The following is a 22,112-nucleotide window of genomic DNA, read 5'->3' as shown; positions in this document are numbered from 1 at the left end:
AACTACGACCATAGATTATTTTACTCACCACGTGAAAAGAAAAAAATAAGCCATATTGAAAATTACTTTTCAACGACAATGATATTGTAAATTCAGTCGGTGATGCGTTTGAGATATTTTTGAGGATTCCTCATTTGGTAACAATGTTAATTCCCATTCACTTCGTAACAATCGTCAGTTTCAGCATTTAGGTAAATTGCAAATTACAGCCCCAACTTAAGAGTAGATCCGTGAAGTTTTTTTATTTAATTATTGCCATTTGTAAAGGGTTTTTAACAATGCTGACCGTATTAAAAATTTAAATATAAAAGAGTATAATATATTTTAAAGTTTTAAAATGTAAGAATAATGATAAATTTAGTTTCTAAATTTTACTTCTTTTATTACTTTAGTCTTATTTTTTTAATCACTTTGGCTCTAAACGCTTAATATTTAGTTAAATTATATTTTGAAATGGAGACATTAACACACTCAACAATCTATGTAAACTTCATAAAACTTCAACACATTTAAGAAAAATTATCCATGTCAACGTATAAATATATGTTGATCATCGATAGGTCGCTCTGTCAATACTATTAAAATTTTAATAATTCAAATAAATTTTCTATTTAAAATAAAATAAGTTGACTGAAATTTAAAAGTTAAAAAGGCGGAAATGATAAAAAAAATCAAAACAATAAAGGCTGATGTTTATACCTAAAACATATTAATAATATTCATACGGTAGGTAAAATTATCCATTGTAACTTGAAATTAGAGCTGTTAGGTAATCACCAAATTCCCCAATCAACTGCAAAATTGTTGGCCAAGGACCTATCCATATTGGATTTAGGTTGAGGGTCCTACAAAACAATTTACTATTTTTTTTTTTTGGACAGTCAGTAAGGTATTAAAAAGAAAAATCTTTTTCCATTGGTAAAAGACTTGCATGGTGATTGGTGTGCTAGGCTGGCTCCTACCCAAAGGCGAAAACTTGTGGTGGTGGTACTGAGATGTTCTAAAAAAAAATTTTCTTTTACCTTTTTATTTAATTTACCCTAAAGAAATTGATTTTTTTAACTCCAATCAATGATATAAATTTCCAATGGTGGGTGCATCTCCATTAATTATGGATTTAAATAAATTATCTATACAACTATATATAAATTCCAAATAGATACGTGTTCATTTTTTATATGAAGATATTATGTGTAGTCTAATGGTCAAAATTTTAATTTGATCACTATATTTTGCTTAAAAGTTGAGATTTAATTATATACTTTAATTTTAATATATTTTGATATCTCTAATTTTATAATGTTATTAGCTTAAATATTTTATTCTAATTAAATCGATAATATGAATTTTTAAAATTTATTAGAAACATTAAAATTCTCTTTTAAATCCAGGTTTGTTATATTGTTATTTTTTATTATATGGATACCAACACAAAAGAATTCTAATAATGTTAAAACGAACAGAATTTTTAAATTGAAAAGTAGAGAGACTAAATGCCTAAAAATAAAAGTATGAAGATTAAATTTTAAATATACAAAGAGTACAAAAGCTTTGAACAAATTGTAACATTATAATTTAGTGAAAAATAAATAATTAACCCAACACAAATTGCGGGTCAACCAATAATTTAAATTTGATTCCATCCTCCTTTCCAAAAGGGTGTTTTTTTTTCTAATAATGTGTATAAATAATTATTGGCATTAGGCACTAATGCGTGAATTCCAATGTATTTTGTGAGTTCAAGGAAATGTTGTTTGTGTTGATGATGTTTGTTAAAATTAATTAAAGTAGTTTTATTTTATTTAAATACAACATTTGGTAATTAATATGATGATAATTTTATTTAAATGCATCATACTTGTGTAAAAATAAAACAAAAGTTTAACTCCCAAGTAACAAAAATCTGAATATTTATTTACACAATTTCAGTCTTTTATCATCGTATAGTCATAAATTTGAAATAAAAACTATTTAATTGATAAAAGAAGTTAATAAAAGGTGATAAGGTGAGATATTTTATGTGGGACAAAGTTGATCTGTTATTTGTCTTGTCGTAATTGTTATTCATCGTTGATTTTACAGTTTACAATAAATGTTGTAAAATTAAAACTCACGTACCTTTAAAATAATAAGGAAAAGTTGCTACTACTAAATTTAAAAGTTGATAAAGATGTGGAATTGATGTCTAATTATTTAGTCTTCAAATTTTTATTTCACCAAGTTGGCCAATAAAAATCTAAGTTTTATGGGTGTTGTACGGCAAAACCTATATTTATATACTAATTCAGACAAAATTAGCTAAATATGTCAATCATAAAGAACAAATTTGGCGACCAACTTGTTGAGTCATTTTTGTTTCATTACATCCAATTAATTCATATACTTAATTTTTACCTAAATATCTCAACCACGACTCAAGCACCACATTACAATTACAAGCGACACGTTAATGCAATTGTAAATGCTCCGCCTTCTATTTGTATTCATCGTCCTACTCTAAACTTAAACAAGAAATTTAAATTTAAATATACAATAAAATTATAATAGTTGCTTCAATTAACAATATTGCCGAGATATTAAAAGTATATCCTTTGTTTTAAAACTTTAAAAGATAATTATAAATTCGTACATGAACCGTAAACGAATGTGAGATCAAAATATCTCGTTTATTTTTATATTGATATTTGAAGTATTTTATCAATGTTGATGCGGTGTTTTCCATTTTTTTTACTGGAATAAAAATAATTTATTAAATGAAAATAAAAAAAAAATTATAAATGTTTACAAAAAACTCTCTCCCGTTATTATTATTATTATTTACCGACCTGCATCTCCGATTTACTGCAATATCATCTCGCCAACCCAAGCATTGCATGTCATACTTTCAAACGATATTTCCTATGACGTTCAGTTCCACCATAGCTCGTGCAGCGTGCTTCAAACAAGCAGCCATGCCGCTGACATTGATGGTGAAAAGGCGGTCAAACGCCGCAAGGTCTAGTTCAAGGACGGTTTGAGCTGAGTTGCTAACTATCCCACAGTTATCGAACATGATGTCAAGCCGCCCAGGGTTTTGGACCTCCCACTGGACTAAATTATTCACTTGTTATTCATTGGGAACATCAATTGCATGTATGAGCACTTATGGGAGCATATGGATTCGAATAGTTTTTGGCCTAATTCATCTTGGATATCAGCGATCACGATCATATGGACACCATGGACAGTGGTTTCTCCACTGCCGATTGCTCCGCCGGTGTTTATGGCTATTTTCCTTTATAGCTTGTTGTACATTGGAGAGAGAGAGAGAACGTAGAGAGAATAAAATAGTTTTTTATATTCAAAAATTAAATTTAGTTTTAATAATTACTTTAAAAAATCATGTTAAAGCTACGTAATTGTTGATATAGATAAAAGTAAACACGTAGCCTTGTTTTAAATGTCAAACCATTACCAAAAATACTTCCAAGTATCAAATTACAAAGAAATTGCACTCAAGCTAACTAATTTGTTAATAAGTTTACGTTTTGGTCACTCAACTTTAAAAAAGTTACAAAATAGTAATTGAATTATTTTAAAATTTTCATTTAAGTCACTGAACTATTCTAAAATTTTTATTTAAATGACTAGACTATTAAGTGTTTTTTTTTAAAGTCAAGTTAGCAAGCTTCAAGTGACGATTCGATGACCGGTACGATGGATCAAATACCCATTGATGGGTAGAAAAACACACATTAGATTCAAGTCGATCTGATGGTTAGTATCAGATATCGGAGAAGAAAATTATTTCAATTTTGATTTGTAAATTCGTGACGTACAAAGTTATTTTATAAAAAAAAACTGAATTATAAAAATGAATATAAATGAAAGCTTTCAATTGATATAAACGATCTGAACAAAGAAGACCATACAACAACAATTTTAAGAATCTAATGATTTAAATAAAAAAATTTAAATAATTAAGTGATAAAAATATAAATTTATCATCAATTTAAAAACCTTAAATATAATTTACCTAAAAATTCAGTGTATTAAGCTTTGTTTTAACATCTAACTAACAAACTTACATATGGAGTCCAAATGGTCCAATGGCTTAACGGTGGGAGTTATCTCTCGATCTGAGTGTACGGCTCTGTTTAAAGCTTAATTGCAAACCGACAATATTGGCAACTATTCTGCGTCAATTTTTATCGTCCCTCCGTTTCTTAACTCCCAAGGCCATTTTAACTACGTACGGTCTTATAATCTTATACAATAAATGGCTCAAAGGAATTTATTGCTGTCTCCTTGTCTCCCCTCCACGTGACCCGCATTTCACCTAATTTCCTTTCAATCTCTATTTTTCCCGTCTCAACATTATCCAAATTCCTCCTTCATTTTATTTCATGCTTAAAATATATACGAAACCAGTTCATTCCATAGGTTTTTTTTTTCTAGTTCAATATCTCATCTTACAATAAAGTCTTTTTTAATGTTATAAAGTCTAAAATCAACATGGACTTAGTATTAACTAAACAATTTATTTACTAATACTAACCACATATATGAAGTCAACATTAAGTCATAAGCCACATGAGGTGGGGGGTCGAAAATTAAATATCAGATGACCCAAAAACCACAACACCTACCCAATGGATTGTCCAGGAGACATTATTTTCTCTCTTTTTCAAATTCCCAATTACCCCCTCAAAATAATAAGATAAGCATGTTTATAAACCTTGGATGATTAAATTAAATAGTATATTTATTATAATAATTAAAATTGTTTATGCTTATGAAGTTATTTATTTTCGCAGTGGTACTTTCAAGAAATTGTCGGTGCACTGAACGCCACGTCGGACATCGATGAAATCTTCGGCTAATCCGGTTTTATAGTTCGCTGTTTTGCACTTTCATTCGAGGGACCCCACCACTTGCCAGCTAGACTTGTTTCTGATGGAACTAAACTCAGTATGGTTACTCATTTCCAAGACCTACCAATCATATCTAGGCACCTTGCTAGCCGAGGATCTTTGGTTTTGCAAATGGGCCTTCCGACAATCGTGACCCCACCCTATGCCGTAACTGGCGCCCCGTGACTTTCACGCTGAGCTGAGACTGCTTAATTTTCTGTAATTTATTCAAAAAGAGGAAAATTTTAAAAATTAAATAATTAAGGAAGTCGAAATGACTAATTTCCCCCTGCAATTGTAAACGATTACGTGGCCGGCTCTTATTTTATTGGGATGGGAACAGTGCTATATATATAATCTTTCGTTACCATTTTAAAAATAAGTTTGAGGAAGAAAAATAAATAAAGGTTAAAAATAATAATGAATCCAAATGTTATTTCACATTTTTTATAAAAATTCAAAACAATTTTATAAAATATTTGTAACACATAACTACACTCAACCGAAAACTTATAAATAGACGAATTTAATTGAGCAATGCCTTTCTTTACATGAAAAGTAATGCTTTTAAGTTATCACGTTATAATTGATGATTTTTTCTTATAAAATTTAACATGTAAATAAAGATTAAGACTAAATTCAAAATTTAAATTTTTATTATATTTTTTGGTTTGGTGTGATATTTTAGAATAAAAAATAATCATTTGGTAGTAATGTGATTAAAATAGTTTTGAATTTTAAAAATAATTTTAATAGTGTTAATAGTAAATTTTAAAATCTAAAAAGTGACTAGACTAAATTAATAGAAATAAAAGTATGAGAATTAAATTATGAATTTATGAATAGTACATGGACTTATTTCACATTTTAACCAAAAATCAAATATAGTAATCTTAAATAAGCGAGGATGAAAATAAGAAAGCGGTATTGTGAAAGTAATAGCAAAACCAGGGGTGGTGAGGTAAGGACGGCGGAGGCGGTATTGAATTTTTATTTTTTATTTTTTGAAGTTGTTCTATAAATATTGCAACATGTTTGCTAAGGGAGGAAAAATGAAATATTAATTAGAAATAATGTGAAGTGAAGATTAATATGAAGCTAAATGATTTAAATATTAACGTTAATCAAGATTTATAATTCCAATAAAAGCCTTTTGTGAGTTTGGTTAATATGAAGTAATATTAAATTAATTATAAATTAAAATATGTGACATGTAAATAGAATTTTACAATTATTATATCTTTAAAAGTGTCTTTTTTTAGACAATTAAGTTTGATTTATATAGTTATTCACCACATTTTATGGTTATATTATAAATATACTACGAGTAGCTTTATAAATAAACTAAACTAAACTAAAAGTAAATTGATTCTCTATGGATTTTGTACATACAGAAGGCTCCTATGGGGCGGACGAGTAGGGCCCATTCGGCTTCCTTATTTCTTTTAATTTTATTTAACTTTATTATTTAACATAATAATTAAATTTCATTTCAAATAACAACAACAACAAGCGGCATTCTCCTTATCCACACAGTCTTTTATTATTTTTTTATCAAATCACTTAAAATGGATAGATAAGTTATTATTTGTTAATTTTGTTGAGTGGATCAAACGTGAGTATTTAATTAAATTTTTAAAATAAAAATATTAAAAGGTTAAAAATCATTAGAATGGTTAAAATATATATATTTAAAATTTAATTCACGCTATATCAACAAAGCTCATCAACGCTAATTTTTCCATTTCTTTATAAAATTTAAGAGTTAAAAGAGATAAAAAAATTAAAAAATTATTTTTTTTATAAAATTAAAGTACCAATTGTAGAAGGGGCATATGCTTAAGGAGATCCTTTTCATTTTCTTTTACAGTTGTGGGGCGTTTAGTTTGGTGGGAAAAACGATGTTAGTTGATGAGTTAGGAGTATATAGTACTATTTGTTAGATCACATTCAAGACTTTAACCCAAAAATTTAAAATAAAGAAAATCACATTCAAAAGTAAGAAAAAAGCACAAATTTTGAGTAATTTTACTCTAAATTTAATTTCATTGGTTACTCTGCATAAACAGAAAACAAAAAGAAAGTCCTGGCTGTGATGATCACAAGCACCTGCCCTTGACCCCACTTAAAATTTCTGCAGTTCCTGACTTGGGTACCTACACTTGTTATTTCATTATTCTTTTACACTGCAAAAATTATAAAAATAATTAAAAAACAAATTGGATAATATTTTTGTTGATTTATTTCCAAACATTGTAATTAAATTTACCCTTTTAAAGGACAAATTGTACGTACGGTTCAGAGTTGGATTTAATTAATCTAATACCTACTTTTTACCATTATGGTAATGTATAAATTTACTTAACCCCCAAGAAGTAATCACACCAATTCAAGAGTTGCAATATATATTCCATAAAAGGAAATTTTGCTCTTTAATTGCTGCTTAATTAATTTACAACACTGTCTTTCCTTCTATTTATATTTTTGGCCAACTAGCGGTTTCTTTTCTTACCAGTCCCTTGATTCTCACTTCTTTTTTTTCAACGACAGACACATTTGACATTTCTTTACAAACGTTAAAATTAATGTCTGAAATTACCACTCATCCTAGAAAATTCTGTCGGTTTATCGAACTCCTCAGATTCTCAAAACTTTTTTTTTAATTAAAAAAGGTTTTTAAGTTTTAACCGCAGTTATTTTAATTAATAAATCAATAATAAGTTGATATGTTCCTTTACCATAATTTATCGGCTTTTCCTTCTATAAATTCCCATCTCAACTCCAGCTTCTTCCATTGTATTCTCCATTGCGTTAAACCCCCCCATTCATTATTTACGTTAAGGTGCTCTTTTGTTTCTCTCTTCTTTTCTTCTTTTCCTTCTTTTCTTTAGTTTAGTGTAGTTTTAATGTTTGATCCTCTGTTCTTTTTTTAGCTTTAGTTCATTGATCTATAGCTAAACTTTGAACCTTTTTTCTGATGAAGAAATTCACTTCATTCCCATGTTGCTCTTCTTATTTGTCCTTCTGGGGTTCTGTTTTTCTGCCCATTTTGCTACCCGAATTTCTATAGTGAAAGAACTAAAACTCTGCCAAAATTAAAACCATGCTTTCTTGTTGAACAGGGGCGTTTCTCTGCCCAAATTTCTGTAGAAAAAACAGTGCCATATGATCCACTTAGAATCCTGGTTTTGAGGATTTTTTCCCTTGAACTGCATTAAGATTTCATTTTCTCTTTTTTACTTAAATGACTAAATTTTCTAGAATAAAGGACTGGATCTCATAATATTCTGTTTCAAAACTTAGTTAAACAAGAAACAGTGTTTGATTAAAGATTAAAGATATTCCATGTGGTTGGTGGATTTGGAAAAATTTTGAAGTCTTGTAGAATTATGTTGGTTTTGATCATTTGGATAATCTCTCCATCCTTCCTTTGTTCACACTTACTCTGTTTTTAAGCTCTGTTTTTTTTTTCCCTTTTTACAGTTCAAAGAAATGGCTAATCCTGTGATCACTCGCGTCCACAGTCTCCGTGAGCGTTTAGATGAGACCCTTCTTGCTCACAGGAACGAGATTTTGGCCTTGCTCTCAAGGTAATTTGAATCTGATCCATCAATGACTGTTTCCCTGCATGGTGTTTTTCTTTTGAGATGTTTACATTTTGTTTATAAAATTGTTGGTTTTTTATTGTAGGATCGAGGGCAAAGGAAAAGGAATTCTGCAACACCATCAAATTATTCTAGAGTTTGAAGCTATCCCTGAAGAGAACAGAAAGAAGCTCGCTGATGGTGCATTTTTTGAAGTATTGAAGGCTAGTCAGGTATAAGGAAAACCCATTTTCTCCATTTCTTTTTTCATTATTTTGGGGGATTACAAGGTGTTGATTTTAGGATGATTTTTGGGGTTATAGGAAGCGATCGTGTTGCCTCCATGGGTTGCACTTGCTGTTCGTCCAAGGCCTGGTGTTTGGGAGTACATTAGAGTGAATGTTCACGCCCTTGTTGTTGAGGAACTTACTGTTGCTGAGTATCTCCACTTCAAGGAAGAGCTTGTTGATGGAAGGTAACTATATGATCTGTTTGTATATGTATATTTGAGTTCATCTGATCTGTTTGTTGGTTTTTAACAATGTTTCTTTGCATTGTTTGTAGTTCAAATGGAAACTTTGTTTTGGAATTGGATTTTGAGCCCTTCAACTCATCATTCCCCCGCCCAACTCTTTCAAAATCCATTGGTAATGGTGTGGAGTTCCTAAATCGTCACCTTTCGGCAAAATTGTTCCATGACAAGGAGAGCATGCACCCTTTGCTCGAATTCCTCAGAGTCCATTGCCACAAGGGCAAGGTATGCCTCATTTGCTTATTTTATTGCAAAAAAAATCTGTCAGAATTTGTCAGTGGATAGACCAGACAGATTTCTTGCATGCTGATACTAAGATTTACTAGATTCATGGTACTGTCTTTTCTGGATTTAAAATGCTGAGTTGTTCTTTTTGCAGAACATGATGTTGAATGACAGAATTCAGAACTTGAATGCTCTTCAACATGTTTTGAGGAAAGCAGAGGAGTATCTTGGTACCCTACCTCCTGAGACACCATGTGCCGAATTCGAACACCGGTTCCAGGAAATCGGTTTGGAAAGAGGTTGGGGTGACACCGCACAACGCGTGCTCGAGATGATCCAACTCCTTTTGGATCTTCTTGAGGCACCTGATCCTTGCACCCTTGAGAAGTTCCTTGGGAGAATCCCCATGGTGTTCAATGTTGTGATTCTCACTCCCCACGGATACTTCGCTCAAGACAATGTTTTGGGGTATCCCGACACCGGTGGCCAGGTTGTTTACATCTTGGATCAAGTCCGAGCTTTGGAGAATGAGATGCTCCTCCGTATAAAGCAACAAGGACTCAACATCACCCCTCGAATCCTCATTGTGAGACTGCTAGTAGTTTTAATCCTTCCTTTCGGCTTTTTACTATTTTGTATGCTTATATCTCTGTTTCCTCTTTCAGATTACTAGACTTCTTCCTGATGCTGTCGGAACAACATGCGGTCAACGACTTGAGAAAGTATACGGAACAGAGTACTCGGATATTCTTCGAGTACCCTTCAGAACAGAAAAGGGAATTGTTCGTAAATGGATCTCAAGATTTGAAGTCTGGCCATACTTGGAAACCTACACAGAGGTGAAACTTATGAGCCATTGATTCATTTTGTATGATGGTAGATCACATTAGTTTTATTTACGAGTAAATATGTTTGTTTCATAGGATGTTGCTCATGAAATCTCCAAAGAGTTGCAAGGCAAGCCAGATCTGATCATCGGAAACTACAGTGATGGCAATATCGTCGCCTCCTTGCTCGCACATAAATTGGGTGTCACACAGGTTTGTTAAAAACTAATTTGCCGGATCTTGTATCTTCTCGTTTATTCGGTCGGGTCGGATTACAGTACAATGACTTGGTTTTTCACCCTTGTGTAGTGCACCATCGCCCATGCTTTGGAGAAGACAAAATATCCTGATTCAGATATCTACTGGAAGAAGCTTGAAGACAAATACCATTTCTCTTGCCAATTTACAGCTGATCTTTTTGCAATGAACCATACAGATTTCATCATCACCAGTACTTTCCAGGAAATTGCAGGAAGGTAATAAATAGATGATTTAATTCTCTCAGTACTTGAGATGTTTTATTAATTCTCGGCGGATAATGAAGATCATTAACATTAATAAAATTCTCAAATGGTTTTCAGCAAGGACACTGTTGGTCAATACGAGAGCCACACTGCTTTCACTCTTCCTGGTCTCTACCGTGTTGTACATGGTATCGATGTGTTTGATCCCAAATTCAACATTGTTTCCCCTGGTGCTGATATGGAGATATACTTCCCTTACACCGAAGAGAAGCGGAGGTTGAAGCATTTCCATACTGAGATCGAAGACCTTCTTTACAGCAAAGTTGAGAATGAAGAACACTTGTAAGTGCAAGCTTTTTTATATGTTTTAGCAAAATCCGATTGTGGGAACATATCCCGTCTGAACTAATGATTTGTCCCTGATTTTCCTACAGATGTGTGCTCAATGACCGCAACAAGCCAATTCTGTTCACAATGGCAAGGCTTGATCGTGTCAAGAACTTAACCGGACTCGTCGAGTGGTACGGCAAGAATGCAAAGTTGCGTGAGTTGGCTAACCTCGTAGTTGTAGGTGGTGATAGGCGAAAGGAATCTAAAGATTTGGAAGAGAAGGCCGAAATGAAGAAAATGTTTGAGCTGATCGAGAAGTACAACTTGAACGGCCAATTCAGATGGATATCATCTCAAATGAACAGAATCCGAAATGGTGAACTTTACCGATACATTTGCGACACGAAAGGTGCCTTTGTACAGCCTGCATTGTATGAAGCCTTTGGATTGACAGTTGTGGAGGCAATGACTTGCGGTTTGCCAACATTCGCAACCTGCAACGGTGGACCAGCCGAGATTATTGTCCATGGGAAATCTGGTTTCAACATTGATCCTTACCATGGTGATCAAGCTGCTGACATACTGGTCGATTTCTTTGAAAAGTGTAAGAAAGATCCATCTCACTGGGATAAAATCTCCCAAGGAGGCTTGAAACGTATCGAGGAGAAGTAAGCTCTCACACACACACAAGAAAGAAAAAACCATTTTCCTCTTGGGTTTATATTGTTTAGTATTTGTTGTAACGAGTATAAATTGTCTGAATCAGGTATACATGGAAGATTTACTCGGAGAGACTATTGACCCTGACCGGAGTGTATGGATTCTGGAAGCATGTTTCCAACCTTGAACGCCGTGAGAGTCGTCGTTACCTTGAGATGTTTTATGCTCTTAAGTACCGCAAGCTGGTAATTCACATAGTCACATCCCCATTCTGTATAAATGTCCTTCATTTGGCTTTAATTACATTGTTGGTTATTTGTAAAATGCAGGCTGAATCAGTTCCATTGGCAGAGGAGTAAATTGAAGCTGTTAAATAACATTGGGCCGGTTTTTCTTGGAGAATAATATTCTGTTTTGTAATTTCAATTGGAGAAGCTCTTTTGTATTTCATCTTGTCTTTTCCTTTTCCTTTTTTCGCCGGCATTGTTTGAACATGGGGTTGTGCGCCCGTCAATTCCAGTTAAATATGGTGACTTTTGTTTTTCAAGTTCCTATCTTTTTTTTCTTTTTTTTAAACGCTTATAGCCATTAGCGATGCTTTCAGATGTACAAAAAAAAGAGAGTATTTCTAAATAACGTACATCACGAGTGAGGTCAGCTTCAATCAAACAATAATTTAAGTGAACAAGTGGATGGATAAAAGCTTTTACTAATCATTTTGTTTAAAGAAACTGGGGAATCTAAATTTGATTTTTGACTTGTTCTCCTATGCCTTTGGCAATTAGATAACGCAAACCCATAATAATTATTGTCTATGAGCACGGCATATATGCCAATGCTGGCTCTCTTTGGGCGGCATGGATAAAAGCATATTTGTTCTTGCAGTGAGGAAATATTGAAAACTTGCTGTTGCAACATTTTTCATGGCATTTGGCTGGTACTTGTTCATTGTAAATGGAAATCTTTAAGGCCACCCTGGAATGGGTTTATTTATTTGATATGGCAGGAAAGGAATAATATAATCCATGGTAAAAGTCCAAGGCAATTTCAAAATTTATTTGTTCAGCTAAAAACATTGAATAGAGATAGAATAATTGATAGTAAAATAGTTGTAAATTCTCAAAACCACAAAACCAACTAACAATTTTGTTGTCGAGAATAGAGATTAGGAGAGACGACTCTCTCTGTAATCAGATTTTTTACTAGTTGTAAATTCTCGAAACCACAAAACCAACCAACAGTTTTGTTGTCGAGAATAGAAATTAGGAGAGATGACTCTATGTAATCAGATTTGATATGTAACAACAGTTTAATTTCTCTATTCATGCCAACAGTTTATTTTTTTCTGAAAAATGAAAAATCCAGTTATGAACTTCATGACACACTCAAAGAAATGGGACTACATCTATACGTATTAGATTACTGCTATACCTTTACAAGATTTGACCTTTCAAAACTCACTAACTGTACACTGCTATCATAGCCATGCTTCAATTCCTCTCCTCGCATGCATTTACAAATATTTACCTAAAATACAAAAACTAGGCAGGAACCATTACACAAAACTATGACCCAAAAATGAAAAGCACTTTGTAGCAAAGGCTGCTGCTGCTGCTGCTATTCTTACCCTACAATTCTTCTTTGAGGTTCTTGTGCTCTAGAGGTTGTCTTGGATATACAATAGTTGCCAACAATAAAGCAAATGCAACACCCACTACTCCACTAAATGGTTGAAAGGGGCAAGCTTCAGTTACCCACAGAGGATGGTTGGCCTTATAAATTGGAAACCCACTTGTTTGTAGAACAAAACTTGAAGCCATTATTCCAGTCCGCAACCCAATTGGAACCGAGAGGCTGCCCTCATTTCTTTGCCGAATGCCCGATAGAGCTAATGATAAAAGCCATAACCCTGGTATCGCCATTAGAGACCTGCAATTTCATTGAACCACAGAGTAGGGGCGATTGTTAGCATTGACCTTTTCTTTTTCTTTTCAAAAATTAAATTTACAAATCTATTATCTATCTACAATGTAATTACACCAGAAGAATACATCATAATGGAAAAAAAGCGGAAACAAGTTGCAAGAAAGAAAGATAATGTCACCTCTGGAACAAAGAAAATGCAAGTCCTGATATAATAATTCCCCAATGATAGCCAAAATCTGCGGCAATTTCATCAGGTAGCCATGACCTAAAAACCAGTTCTTCAACGAGCACAATGCCAGTTGCAGTAGCAATTCCTCGAACAGCAAACACAAGCAGTTTCCCATAAACTTTGAGCCTAGCCACTAAGTCCAAAGAGGATGGAAGAAGATTTGAAGGCCAAGACCAACTGACACAGCCAAGCAAAGAATTTACAGATTGTATTGACACTACGAGTATGACTCCTCCAATCAAGCCCATGAGAAGACCTTTGATCTGCAAGCAATAATATAGATATTAACTCACTCTATCCATTACAATAGCAGCTGATCATATCCATTAAAGATAGGATTTCTTCTCAGAATCAAACCCCTAGTTGACCAGGCACAGAAAAGCAACAACCTCGAAAATATAAACCAACATGCATTGTAAGAATCAGAAGCTAACATAAGAGATAGATATCAATAGCCCTCCAACTAGATTTTTCCTTTTTCCCAATAAAAAGTTTAAGCAAGAATCCATACCGTTGATGATGTCAACTCCAGTCCATACTGCTCATGTGGATTTTGATAACCACGTATTCTTTTACCCCATAACATGACAAGTATCATGAGAGCAACGTAAAAGCCAAGAATGGAAACAAGTTCAGCAAACTTGGCGGGAGTCTTTTTAGTCCAGCTCTGCACAAGAGCTGGAAGCAATGGAACAATAACTGGTGACCACAAAACAAGAACCATGCCGACAAAGCCAAGAATCCTTTGGAAAGAAAAAGCAAGACACGAGGAAAAGTACAACATTAGTACAACAGGAGATATAAATCAGGAATGTCAAACACGTATGGCGTCTTTTAAAAAGTTCTAAACATTTAGCATAAGCCTCAACAAAATTGATCCAAGTTATTCTTAATTATAAATCCAAATCAAATGCGTAGAAAGAGAAAGTTGGGAGGGTTAAAGCAAAGGTGGTCGGGAAGGTTACCAGCCACTTAATACCTTTGGTATAAGGGGCGTTCAGCTATATGCAGAAATGTGATAAGCCTATCTGTTAGACTCATTGCACCACGTATACCACCCCAAAGCAAAGCAATTTTACCAACTAGCCGCAACACACCGCCCCTTTGTCCCAAATCTGCTAACATAGCAACCAATCTGCTGACAAAGACAAGTGTAAGTAGAGTTCCGAAGAAAACAAAACAAACAGACAACTTCAAATACAACAGAAACGTATATCAGGCATATGATAAAGACCTTTCTTGATCCAATTCACCATCCTCCTTCATAGGTACAACAGGACCAGCAACTGACAAGGCTTTCTCAGCAAGACTAGTGACCATGTTGATTTGGTGTTTGTCAGCTACTGCTCCTTCAGGAATTCCAGGCTCTTTATGTTGATGGTCTTTCTCCTTGAAGATCTTGGATGAACTTTCTGCAGTTTCATTTTCTTCAAGTGGATCCTTTGCATTTTATAGAGCAGCAAGAATGAGAACAATACAGTCAGGATAAAAGAGAGGAAGGCACAATCAACATGCATGACACATAACAATTAAAGTTTAAAAGGATGAAATAAAAACCTCTTAAAATGAGTCAGCATTTCTTTGGATGCTCTTGGTAACAGATTGGACAAAGACTAGAATAGGTTTTTACTATTTTGGTGATGTTCCTAAAACTAGTACTAGTTATGGAACCAATCAAGATGCAAAAGGTTCTTTGGGAAAATAATAGATAGAAGCAATTAAATAAAAATAAAATATTAAGCATGATTTCTATGTATTTGTATGTAAAAGGTAACAACAAAATTCAATAGAAGTATGGAACACCTTGCCGATAATAATATAGTTGAAGACCTTTTTTACTTTAAATGTTGCTTAACTTATAGCAACAAAACAAGGATACCCCTGACAAACAAGGCTTCTGCAGGTGGTTTTAAAAGCCAACAAAAAACATAGAAAAGCTAGCATAAAAAATTCTAAAGAAATTGACTATTACCTTGTCTGGCAGTGGCGCTAGCAAAGCTGATGCTCCTAGAGCAGCTGTAACAGCACCAACCATGACATCATCCTTGTTTAGGGTTTTCAAACCAGTTTCTACCACTTCTTTGCTACTGGGGCTATGCGAAGTACCATTTTGACTAGTTTCATAAACTGGTGATTGATCAATATCGATTATACTAGCTTTCCCATGATTCTTTTCCCTAGATACCTGGGTCTCGTCAGCAGGTTTAACTTCACTTATATACTCATCATGAACCGTAGATAGGTCAAAATACTTTCTCAGACCAGCTAAGCTAGATCCTATAATAACACCAACTGGCAGCACTCTCGTTAGATAACTTGTGCTCTGAACAGCAGATGAAATAGCCCTGACAACATTCTCTCCATTAACAGTTCCGACTTTTTCTGAGGAATTGTCAATAACATACTCTTTGCCCTCAAAATCATTAAGCTCCTTATAATCTCCAATGGACAGAGAAACTGCAGTTGCAACTGTTTCAATATCTATAGCAAGTTGAGATTCCATTTCTTCCATGTCAGATGCACTTAGCCTGCGATCAACTTCCACCCTCAAAGAATCCAATATAGTGATTTTTACAAGCTGCATCAATTCCTCTAATCCCTTACGATCCTTTCTAGAATATCCATTTGTATTGTCTATGGTCTCAAACTCTCCAAAAGGGTCGTGCTGTCTTTCAGTATCTAATATCACATATGATGGTTCGATGTAATTTTTCATTTTGCTAACTTCAGCAGCTGGAGTCTCAGGCTCTCTGCTATGAGTTGTAACATCACCAGCAGAATCTCCATTCTCTCCTGGTTGTTCCAAGAGCATCCACTGACCTTCTTCTGGAAAGTAGTCAAACAATAAAGCAGTAGTCGTATCTACATCTAGTGGTTTGGTAGTTTGTTTTGAAAGCAAATATCTCTGGAAGTACTCACTATGAAGAAAGTCCTCATATTGACTTGCATTTATATACGAGGGAGTGCTATTTATGGGTCTATATGAATAATCGGCCACCATTTTACGACCAACTATATGATCATTGTTTATTGGCAAATCCAAACTATTGCCAACAATTTGTTCCTGAGAATCATCACTACCATTCCCCTCTGATGAAACAGGATTTTGTGGGGACTCCTCCTCCAGCCATTCACTTGTTGAGTCATCCCCCAAGTCTGAACTATTACCATGATCATTATGAATGCGAGGATCATGAAATCTATCAGAAATCATACTCTGGTTATCTTTACTGCCTTTGGTTTCTCTCAATTTGTTATCATTTTCACTGCCCTCTTTTTTTCCAAATGTATCTTGTGTCTCAGGCACAGAGTTGGTATCATCAGTCCTAAGCTCACGTCCATCATGAGAACCATTTTCTTCTTTTTCCTCCTCAAATTGAGTAATCATATTTTCTAACACACCAAACACACTGTTAACAGCTACTTGGGTGGAATCATCCATCCCTGTCAGAGCATCTAATGCTTGAGAAACATTGAAGGTTGGAGCATTGGAATCAGTGATGGTAGACTTATTTTGATCAGGTGGATGTTGCAGATCTTTTTTCTGATGATCATTCCTTTCACCTTCCTCTGGTTGGGCTTCAGAAGATCCTGATGGTGCCGCATTATTTTGGTCAGTCAAAGAATCCACGACTTTTTCTTCCTTTTGCCGGGGACTATTATTATACTTCATTTCAACTCGATCTACTCCACCATCTGGGTCAGCTTTGGACTTAACAATTTCGTCTGTGCTACCTTCCTTTTCATCTTGGGTAGTCAAATTAACATTAATTACTGATCCTGGTTTGGTTGAGTCAGCATGTAGAGAAGCCTTTTCATTGTTGAGATCATCACTTTCATGAATTTTTCCCGTTTCACTTGCATCCTTCCTGACTGAAGAAGAAATATCACCTTGATCTCCACTTATTGATTGAGATTGACCTACATCATTGGAGCTTTGCATATTGTCTAACGTCCGAGATTCTGATCCCTGTCCAGCAGTAGCTCTCTCTGAGCCAACTTGATTGTTATCAGTCCCATCCGCCAAACCCTCAGTTCTTTTTATCTCATCTGTAGAATGAGCATCACTAACACTTTCGTGGACTTTTGATTTAAACCCTGATTGCATCTTGGGAATCCTCTCAATACCTTGTTTTAAGTTTGTGCCTTGAGCATGCATAATAACAGATACAGCTGCTGTGAGTTTTTCACGAACATCTTCTGGAACAGCATCTTGCAAAGCTTTCATAAGTGTCTCACCTTGATTAACAGCAGCCAGGACCTGTATGTACAATGATTATTTAACATACTAAAGTTTATGTCCCCAAATTCTTATTTTCACATACCTAAAGTTCATGTCTCCAATTTCTTAAAGTCACTTCTGCTAAAAATTGATACTTAAAGAACCAAACATGCCACACCATAAAAATAATAAAAAATTGGAATAACATCATATAAGCTGAATTTCCACTGAAATACTTCTAAAAGGAAAACAAATATAGATACAAAAAAAACCAACAGGAAAAAACATAAAACAATAAAAGAAAGTCAATCAAATATGAAAACACCCCAAACATTTAAATTACTCGTTCAAGAAATATACTATATATCACAAAACATGTACAGTTGACATATTCCTTTCCGACAAGCACACATGCAGAGGAAGTCCTTTAGCATTAGCTTATCATATTGATTGTTCAAAGATGAATTGTATACACATTTTTAAACCCAGAATGACAATATATGTGAGATAAAAGAAACTGCAATGTTTATAAGCCCCACCTTCTGCTTCTCAGCTTCTTTCAAAGTTCCGGGCATGGTTACATCAAGCATATTCATAGCTACTTGTGCAGTTTGTAAAACTTGCCCTCCTTCACCATCTTCTAGTTCAGCTTCCTCTTTGGCCAACTCTGCTTCAAGAAGTTTGGACTGTGCTAACATATCATTGTGCACTCTATGCAATCCCTTCTCTTGAAGTTCCATGTCCTTGAGTGAATCTTGTCTGGACTGAAGGTGGATGCTAGGAGCTGTATCACCATCTTCTAACATGCCTCTTCTAGGACCAACGGAATAGCCATTTACAGAATTTAATCTAGAAAGATCCAAAAGCTTCTTAGTGTTTCCACCTTTACCAGTCAACCTACCTTCTGCGAAAGTTAAGCCTTTTGAAGGATTGATGCTGATGTCAACATCTTTTAGAAGAGGATGACGGCCCTTTAGAAGTCCAAGCTCTACCGCAGTAAGCCACTATATAAACCAAATGATACCAATGAAAAAAAATCAATAGCAATATTTATGGAGAAACTTTTTCTGGATTAAAGTCGAAGTTCCAAACCCTCAGATGAGAAGAGAGAAGACAAAAATATTACCTCAATAGTAAGATGATGGCACCACGATACTGTAGCTCTAGATGATGAACAAGAACAGAGGAGCAGGCTGGTAAAAGGATTTTCTGCAATCAAACCACGTGGAGTGGAGAATAGTGGAACTGATCCACCATCATTCTGAAAAATAAAAAAGTTCAAAAGAAATTAGGTTTTCCTTCTAAATTTCCTACTTCGCAAAGGAGTTAGGTTCTGTACCAGTGTGCACAGATGCAGAGGACAGAAACAGGATAAGTACAAACAATTTCAGGGCAAGTCCTAAAAGACATTTTCCCAATGAGAAGGAAAGATTATATAGCTAGGTTAGGTAGTTAGTTTTTAAAACAAGGTTAGAATGAAATTTGGGAGTTTACCACCGTCTTCAAGGAACTCTAGCTTAGCTCAGTGACTAGGGTTTAATGACACAAAGGAGATATTCAACCATAGCAGTTCTTATGCATGTGTTGCTTCGAGCACATATACATACGTGTATAGCATGAAAGGAACAGTTTTCATACAAAATAAAGTTGTTTGGTTCTAATTACATCAGAAGAAAGAAAATGATTTGCTCAACATTTACCATTAAAGCAGGAAATTTTAATAATATCCATTTTCAGCAATTACACAAGAGTGTTTTTTCAAGTTGTAAAAGGTACCTGTATGTAAAGAACTGGAATCTTAACTTTGCCAACTAAGCTTCGCGAACTACATTTTGAGTAAAAGTCTTCTATGGCCTCAAAACCGTAAGAGACCATCGATATTGCCTTATCAAAGTCACGAACAGATTTGGCTGATAGAGCCTTTTCCACATCAAACCCTTTTGCTCGGCCCAGAAATAGTTCCTAGATCATTCATGGGTCAAATTAATTAGTATTGAATGATCAATGTATAATGAAGCATGCATAAACACTGAAGTGATTTTGAGTTAAAAGCTGCAATTTTTGAAGCAATCACCAACCTTATTAGATCGTAGAATATCTACAAGTCCACTAGTGAGTTTTTCATTTAAAGCAATGTGATAAGGAGTCAATCTTGTGGCCTCCTCCAAGTCAAAAGGATTATCTATGCAAGTCGCAGCTGTCAGAGGTGTTTTCTCACCAGCTTCTGCCAAGTATTTCGTCAACATGTTTGCGCCATATCCCCAGCCAACACCCATCAATGTGTTCCATGGTCTTGCCTTATTAATGAACTGTATAGCAGTTGAGATATCATCACTGTCAGCAGCTGTAAACAACCTACATAAATAAAGTCGTTCAATAAAAATGGCCTTTCAAGAAACTTCAAGGAAAACCAAAACACCCAGCTTATAAAAGATAATTCTTTTGGTCTAGAAGCCTAGCTGATAAACTGATCTCTGCTAAAACATATGATCTTCTCTAAGTAAATACTTCCCACTTACTTCAAGCACATTACAAACATGTTATCAATGCCAATAAACGAAAGAAGTAATGAAATAAATGATGAAACCCTTTGGGTTACGTGTGCAGTAACGCACAGGAAACTTTTCCATGATTCAGTCAAGCTTTTGTGCCTCACCAGACAATCTAAAACCTTGCAGAAAAGCTTATATTGCCGTTTGTTCAGCTATAATTTTATTGATTACTGCTGTTTTCTCCCTAAACCGCATCATAATACTCACTAAACAAATAAATTTCACTTCAGAACTCAATACCTTACCGAGGAGTGGTGAGTGGCGAGCTGGCGCAACCTCGAGGATTCATAACAACCGGAAAAAACCCACAAAAAACTGCCTCCTTAACAAACGCCTTCACCTTCTCGTCCATGCTACCCTCCGCCGTTCCCGGAACCACCAAAACTGTCGTGTCCAATCCATGTTCTTCGCTCAAGTCTAAATTCGCCGGCCAATCAATCGAAATTACACCGCCATCCTCCGTGTTTATACAAAGTCTCTGGTATTCCAACTCATTCGGCTCCTCTCCCCTGTTTCTACTCGCCTGTATCATCCTCCCGCTATTTAGCCTCACGAAATGCCTATCTTCTTTCACCAACCTCTCGTTCACATCCTCCATCAGCTGACTCCCTTCGAACGATATAGAAGGGCATCGAAGGATGACGAATCGATTAAACGGCGTCGGACTGGTGAACAAAATCCACTCTCCAATATCGCAGACATTGTTTTCACCTCCGGAAGCTAAATTCAACCGCGACGATAAATAAAGAGCGATACCGGAAGTTAGACCCAAAACCGGCGTGAGAAGATCGAGCGAAGGAAGGTTCTGGAAAACGTTGTTATCGAAAGAGAAATTGAATTGGCTTTGGAGAGTGGGGTTTGAGCGGAAAAGCCTCAAACGGCGTCGTTTCCTGTAAACGCGAAATTCGCGTATTCGGAAAGGATTTTGAGGGGAGCAAAAGAAGAGGTTGTCGCAGCGGTTTGGCGTAAGACGGAGAATACTGTAACTGGAAGAGAAGCTCATTTATTACTATTTTTCCTATGGGAAGGGGAGGGGGAGGATGTGGTAGCGGTGGGGAAATGAAAAATGAGACGAGAAGCTTGTATTAAAGATAGGACAAAGACCGGGGGGGGGGGGGGAAGGATGGCGAAAGAAAGTTCGAAAAAAGAGTGGATGGTGATGGCGATGGAGGGGTGGAGGGTGGTGAGAGGTGAGTGGCGAGGGGAGGCTCCACGGTTTTAGCCGCGAAATCAAGAAAACAACATATGGCGCCTGTTTACCGGTGAAGGATGATGGATCCCACATCGGGACCGTGGGTCCCGAAAAGGGCATTCATTGATAAAAGAACTAAAATGAACCGTTACTAGAAAGTTTCGTAGTCGTCGTGTTCAAATGGTATAATTAATTGAAGCTGGTCTTCATCGGGCAATGGAAATTGGATCCTCTTAACCGCCTTCACTTTTACGAAAAGGCGGAAAGGCTTTCACCTAAATCTAAACGTTAGGCCTACAGAGGCTGACGGTGTTAGCCCATGTGAGCTATTTATTTTCACGTTTGTTGTTGGAGGTTGGAATATATGGCCCAAAAGTCCTTTTTGGACTTCACAGAAAAGTCTTTCCCTTCCTGAACTCAACATACGAACACACCGTTTAGAGGGGATTCAGGACACTAATGTTTGGACTACCTAAC

The 22,112-nt window shown here is 35.2% G+C and overlaps 2 protein-coding genes across 6 annotated transcripts; one reads left to right on the top strand and one right to left on the bottom strand.

Annotated features, from left to right (window-relative positions):
• The first annotated feature begins 7,672 nt into the window (after positions 1-7,672).
• On the top strand, positions 7,673-12,061 carry LOC105767999 (sucrose synthase). The gene is made up of 13 exons (XM_012587674.2): positions 7,673-7,734; positions 8,376-8,482; positions 8,583-8,709; positions 8,800-8,951; positions 9,041-9,233; positions 9,388-9,819; positions 9,899-10,072; positions 10,157-10,273; positions 10,370-10,536; positions 10,642-10,866; positions 10,959-11,522; positions 11,621-11,759; positions 11,844-12,061. Exons 2-13 carry the CDS (start codon positions 8,385-8,387, stop codon positions 11,871-11,873), a joined length of 2,418 nt encoding a protein of 805 aa, XP_012443128.1. The 5' UTR covers positions 7,673-7,734; positions 8,376-8,384; the 3' UTR covers positions 11,874-12,061.
• An 843-nt stretch (positions 12,062-12,904) lies between these two features.
• On the bottom strand, positions 12,905-21,766 carry LOC105767998 (uncharacterized). 5 transcript variants are annotated; one of them, XM_012587671.2, is made up of 11 exons: positions 20,689-21,760; positions 19,970-20,246; positions 19,668-19,853; positions 19,018-19,152; positions 18,431-18,895; positions 15,642-17,930; positions 14,904-15,109; positions 14,649-14,804; positions 14,181-14,412; positions 13,619-13,932; positions 12,905-13,443 (listed from the first exon to the last, which is right to left on the bottom strand). In XM_012587671.2, exons 1-11 carry the CDS (start codon positions 21,444-21,446, stop codon positions 13,143-13,145), a joined length of 5,319 nt encoding a protein of 1,772 aa, XP_012443125.1. In that variant the 5' UTR covers positions 21,447-21,760; the 3' UTR covers positions 12,905-13,142. The 5 variants fall into 5 exon arrangements, with proteins under 5 accessions (XP_012443125.1, XP_052486986.1, XP_012443126.1 ...); XM_052631026.1 differs by having other exon boundaries at positions 20,684-20,833; XM_012587672.2 differs by having other exon boundaries at positions 19,970-20,200; positions 20,689-20,833.
• Positions 21,767-22,112: the final 346 nt, after the last annotated feature.

This window comes from Gossypium raimondii, chromosome 5 (genome assembly GCF_025698545.1).
Source record: "Gossypium raimondii isolate GPD5lz chromosome 5, ASM2569854v1, whole genome shotgun sequence".
In the NCBI taxonomy this organism is placed as follows: domain Eukaryota; kingdom Viridiplantae; phylum Streptophyta; class Magnoliopsida; order Malvales; family Malvaceae; genus Gossypium; species Gossypium raimondii.
This window is presented reverse-complemented; position numbering and strand designations above follow the sequence as displayed.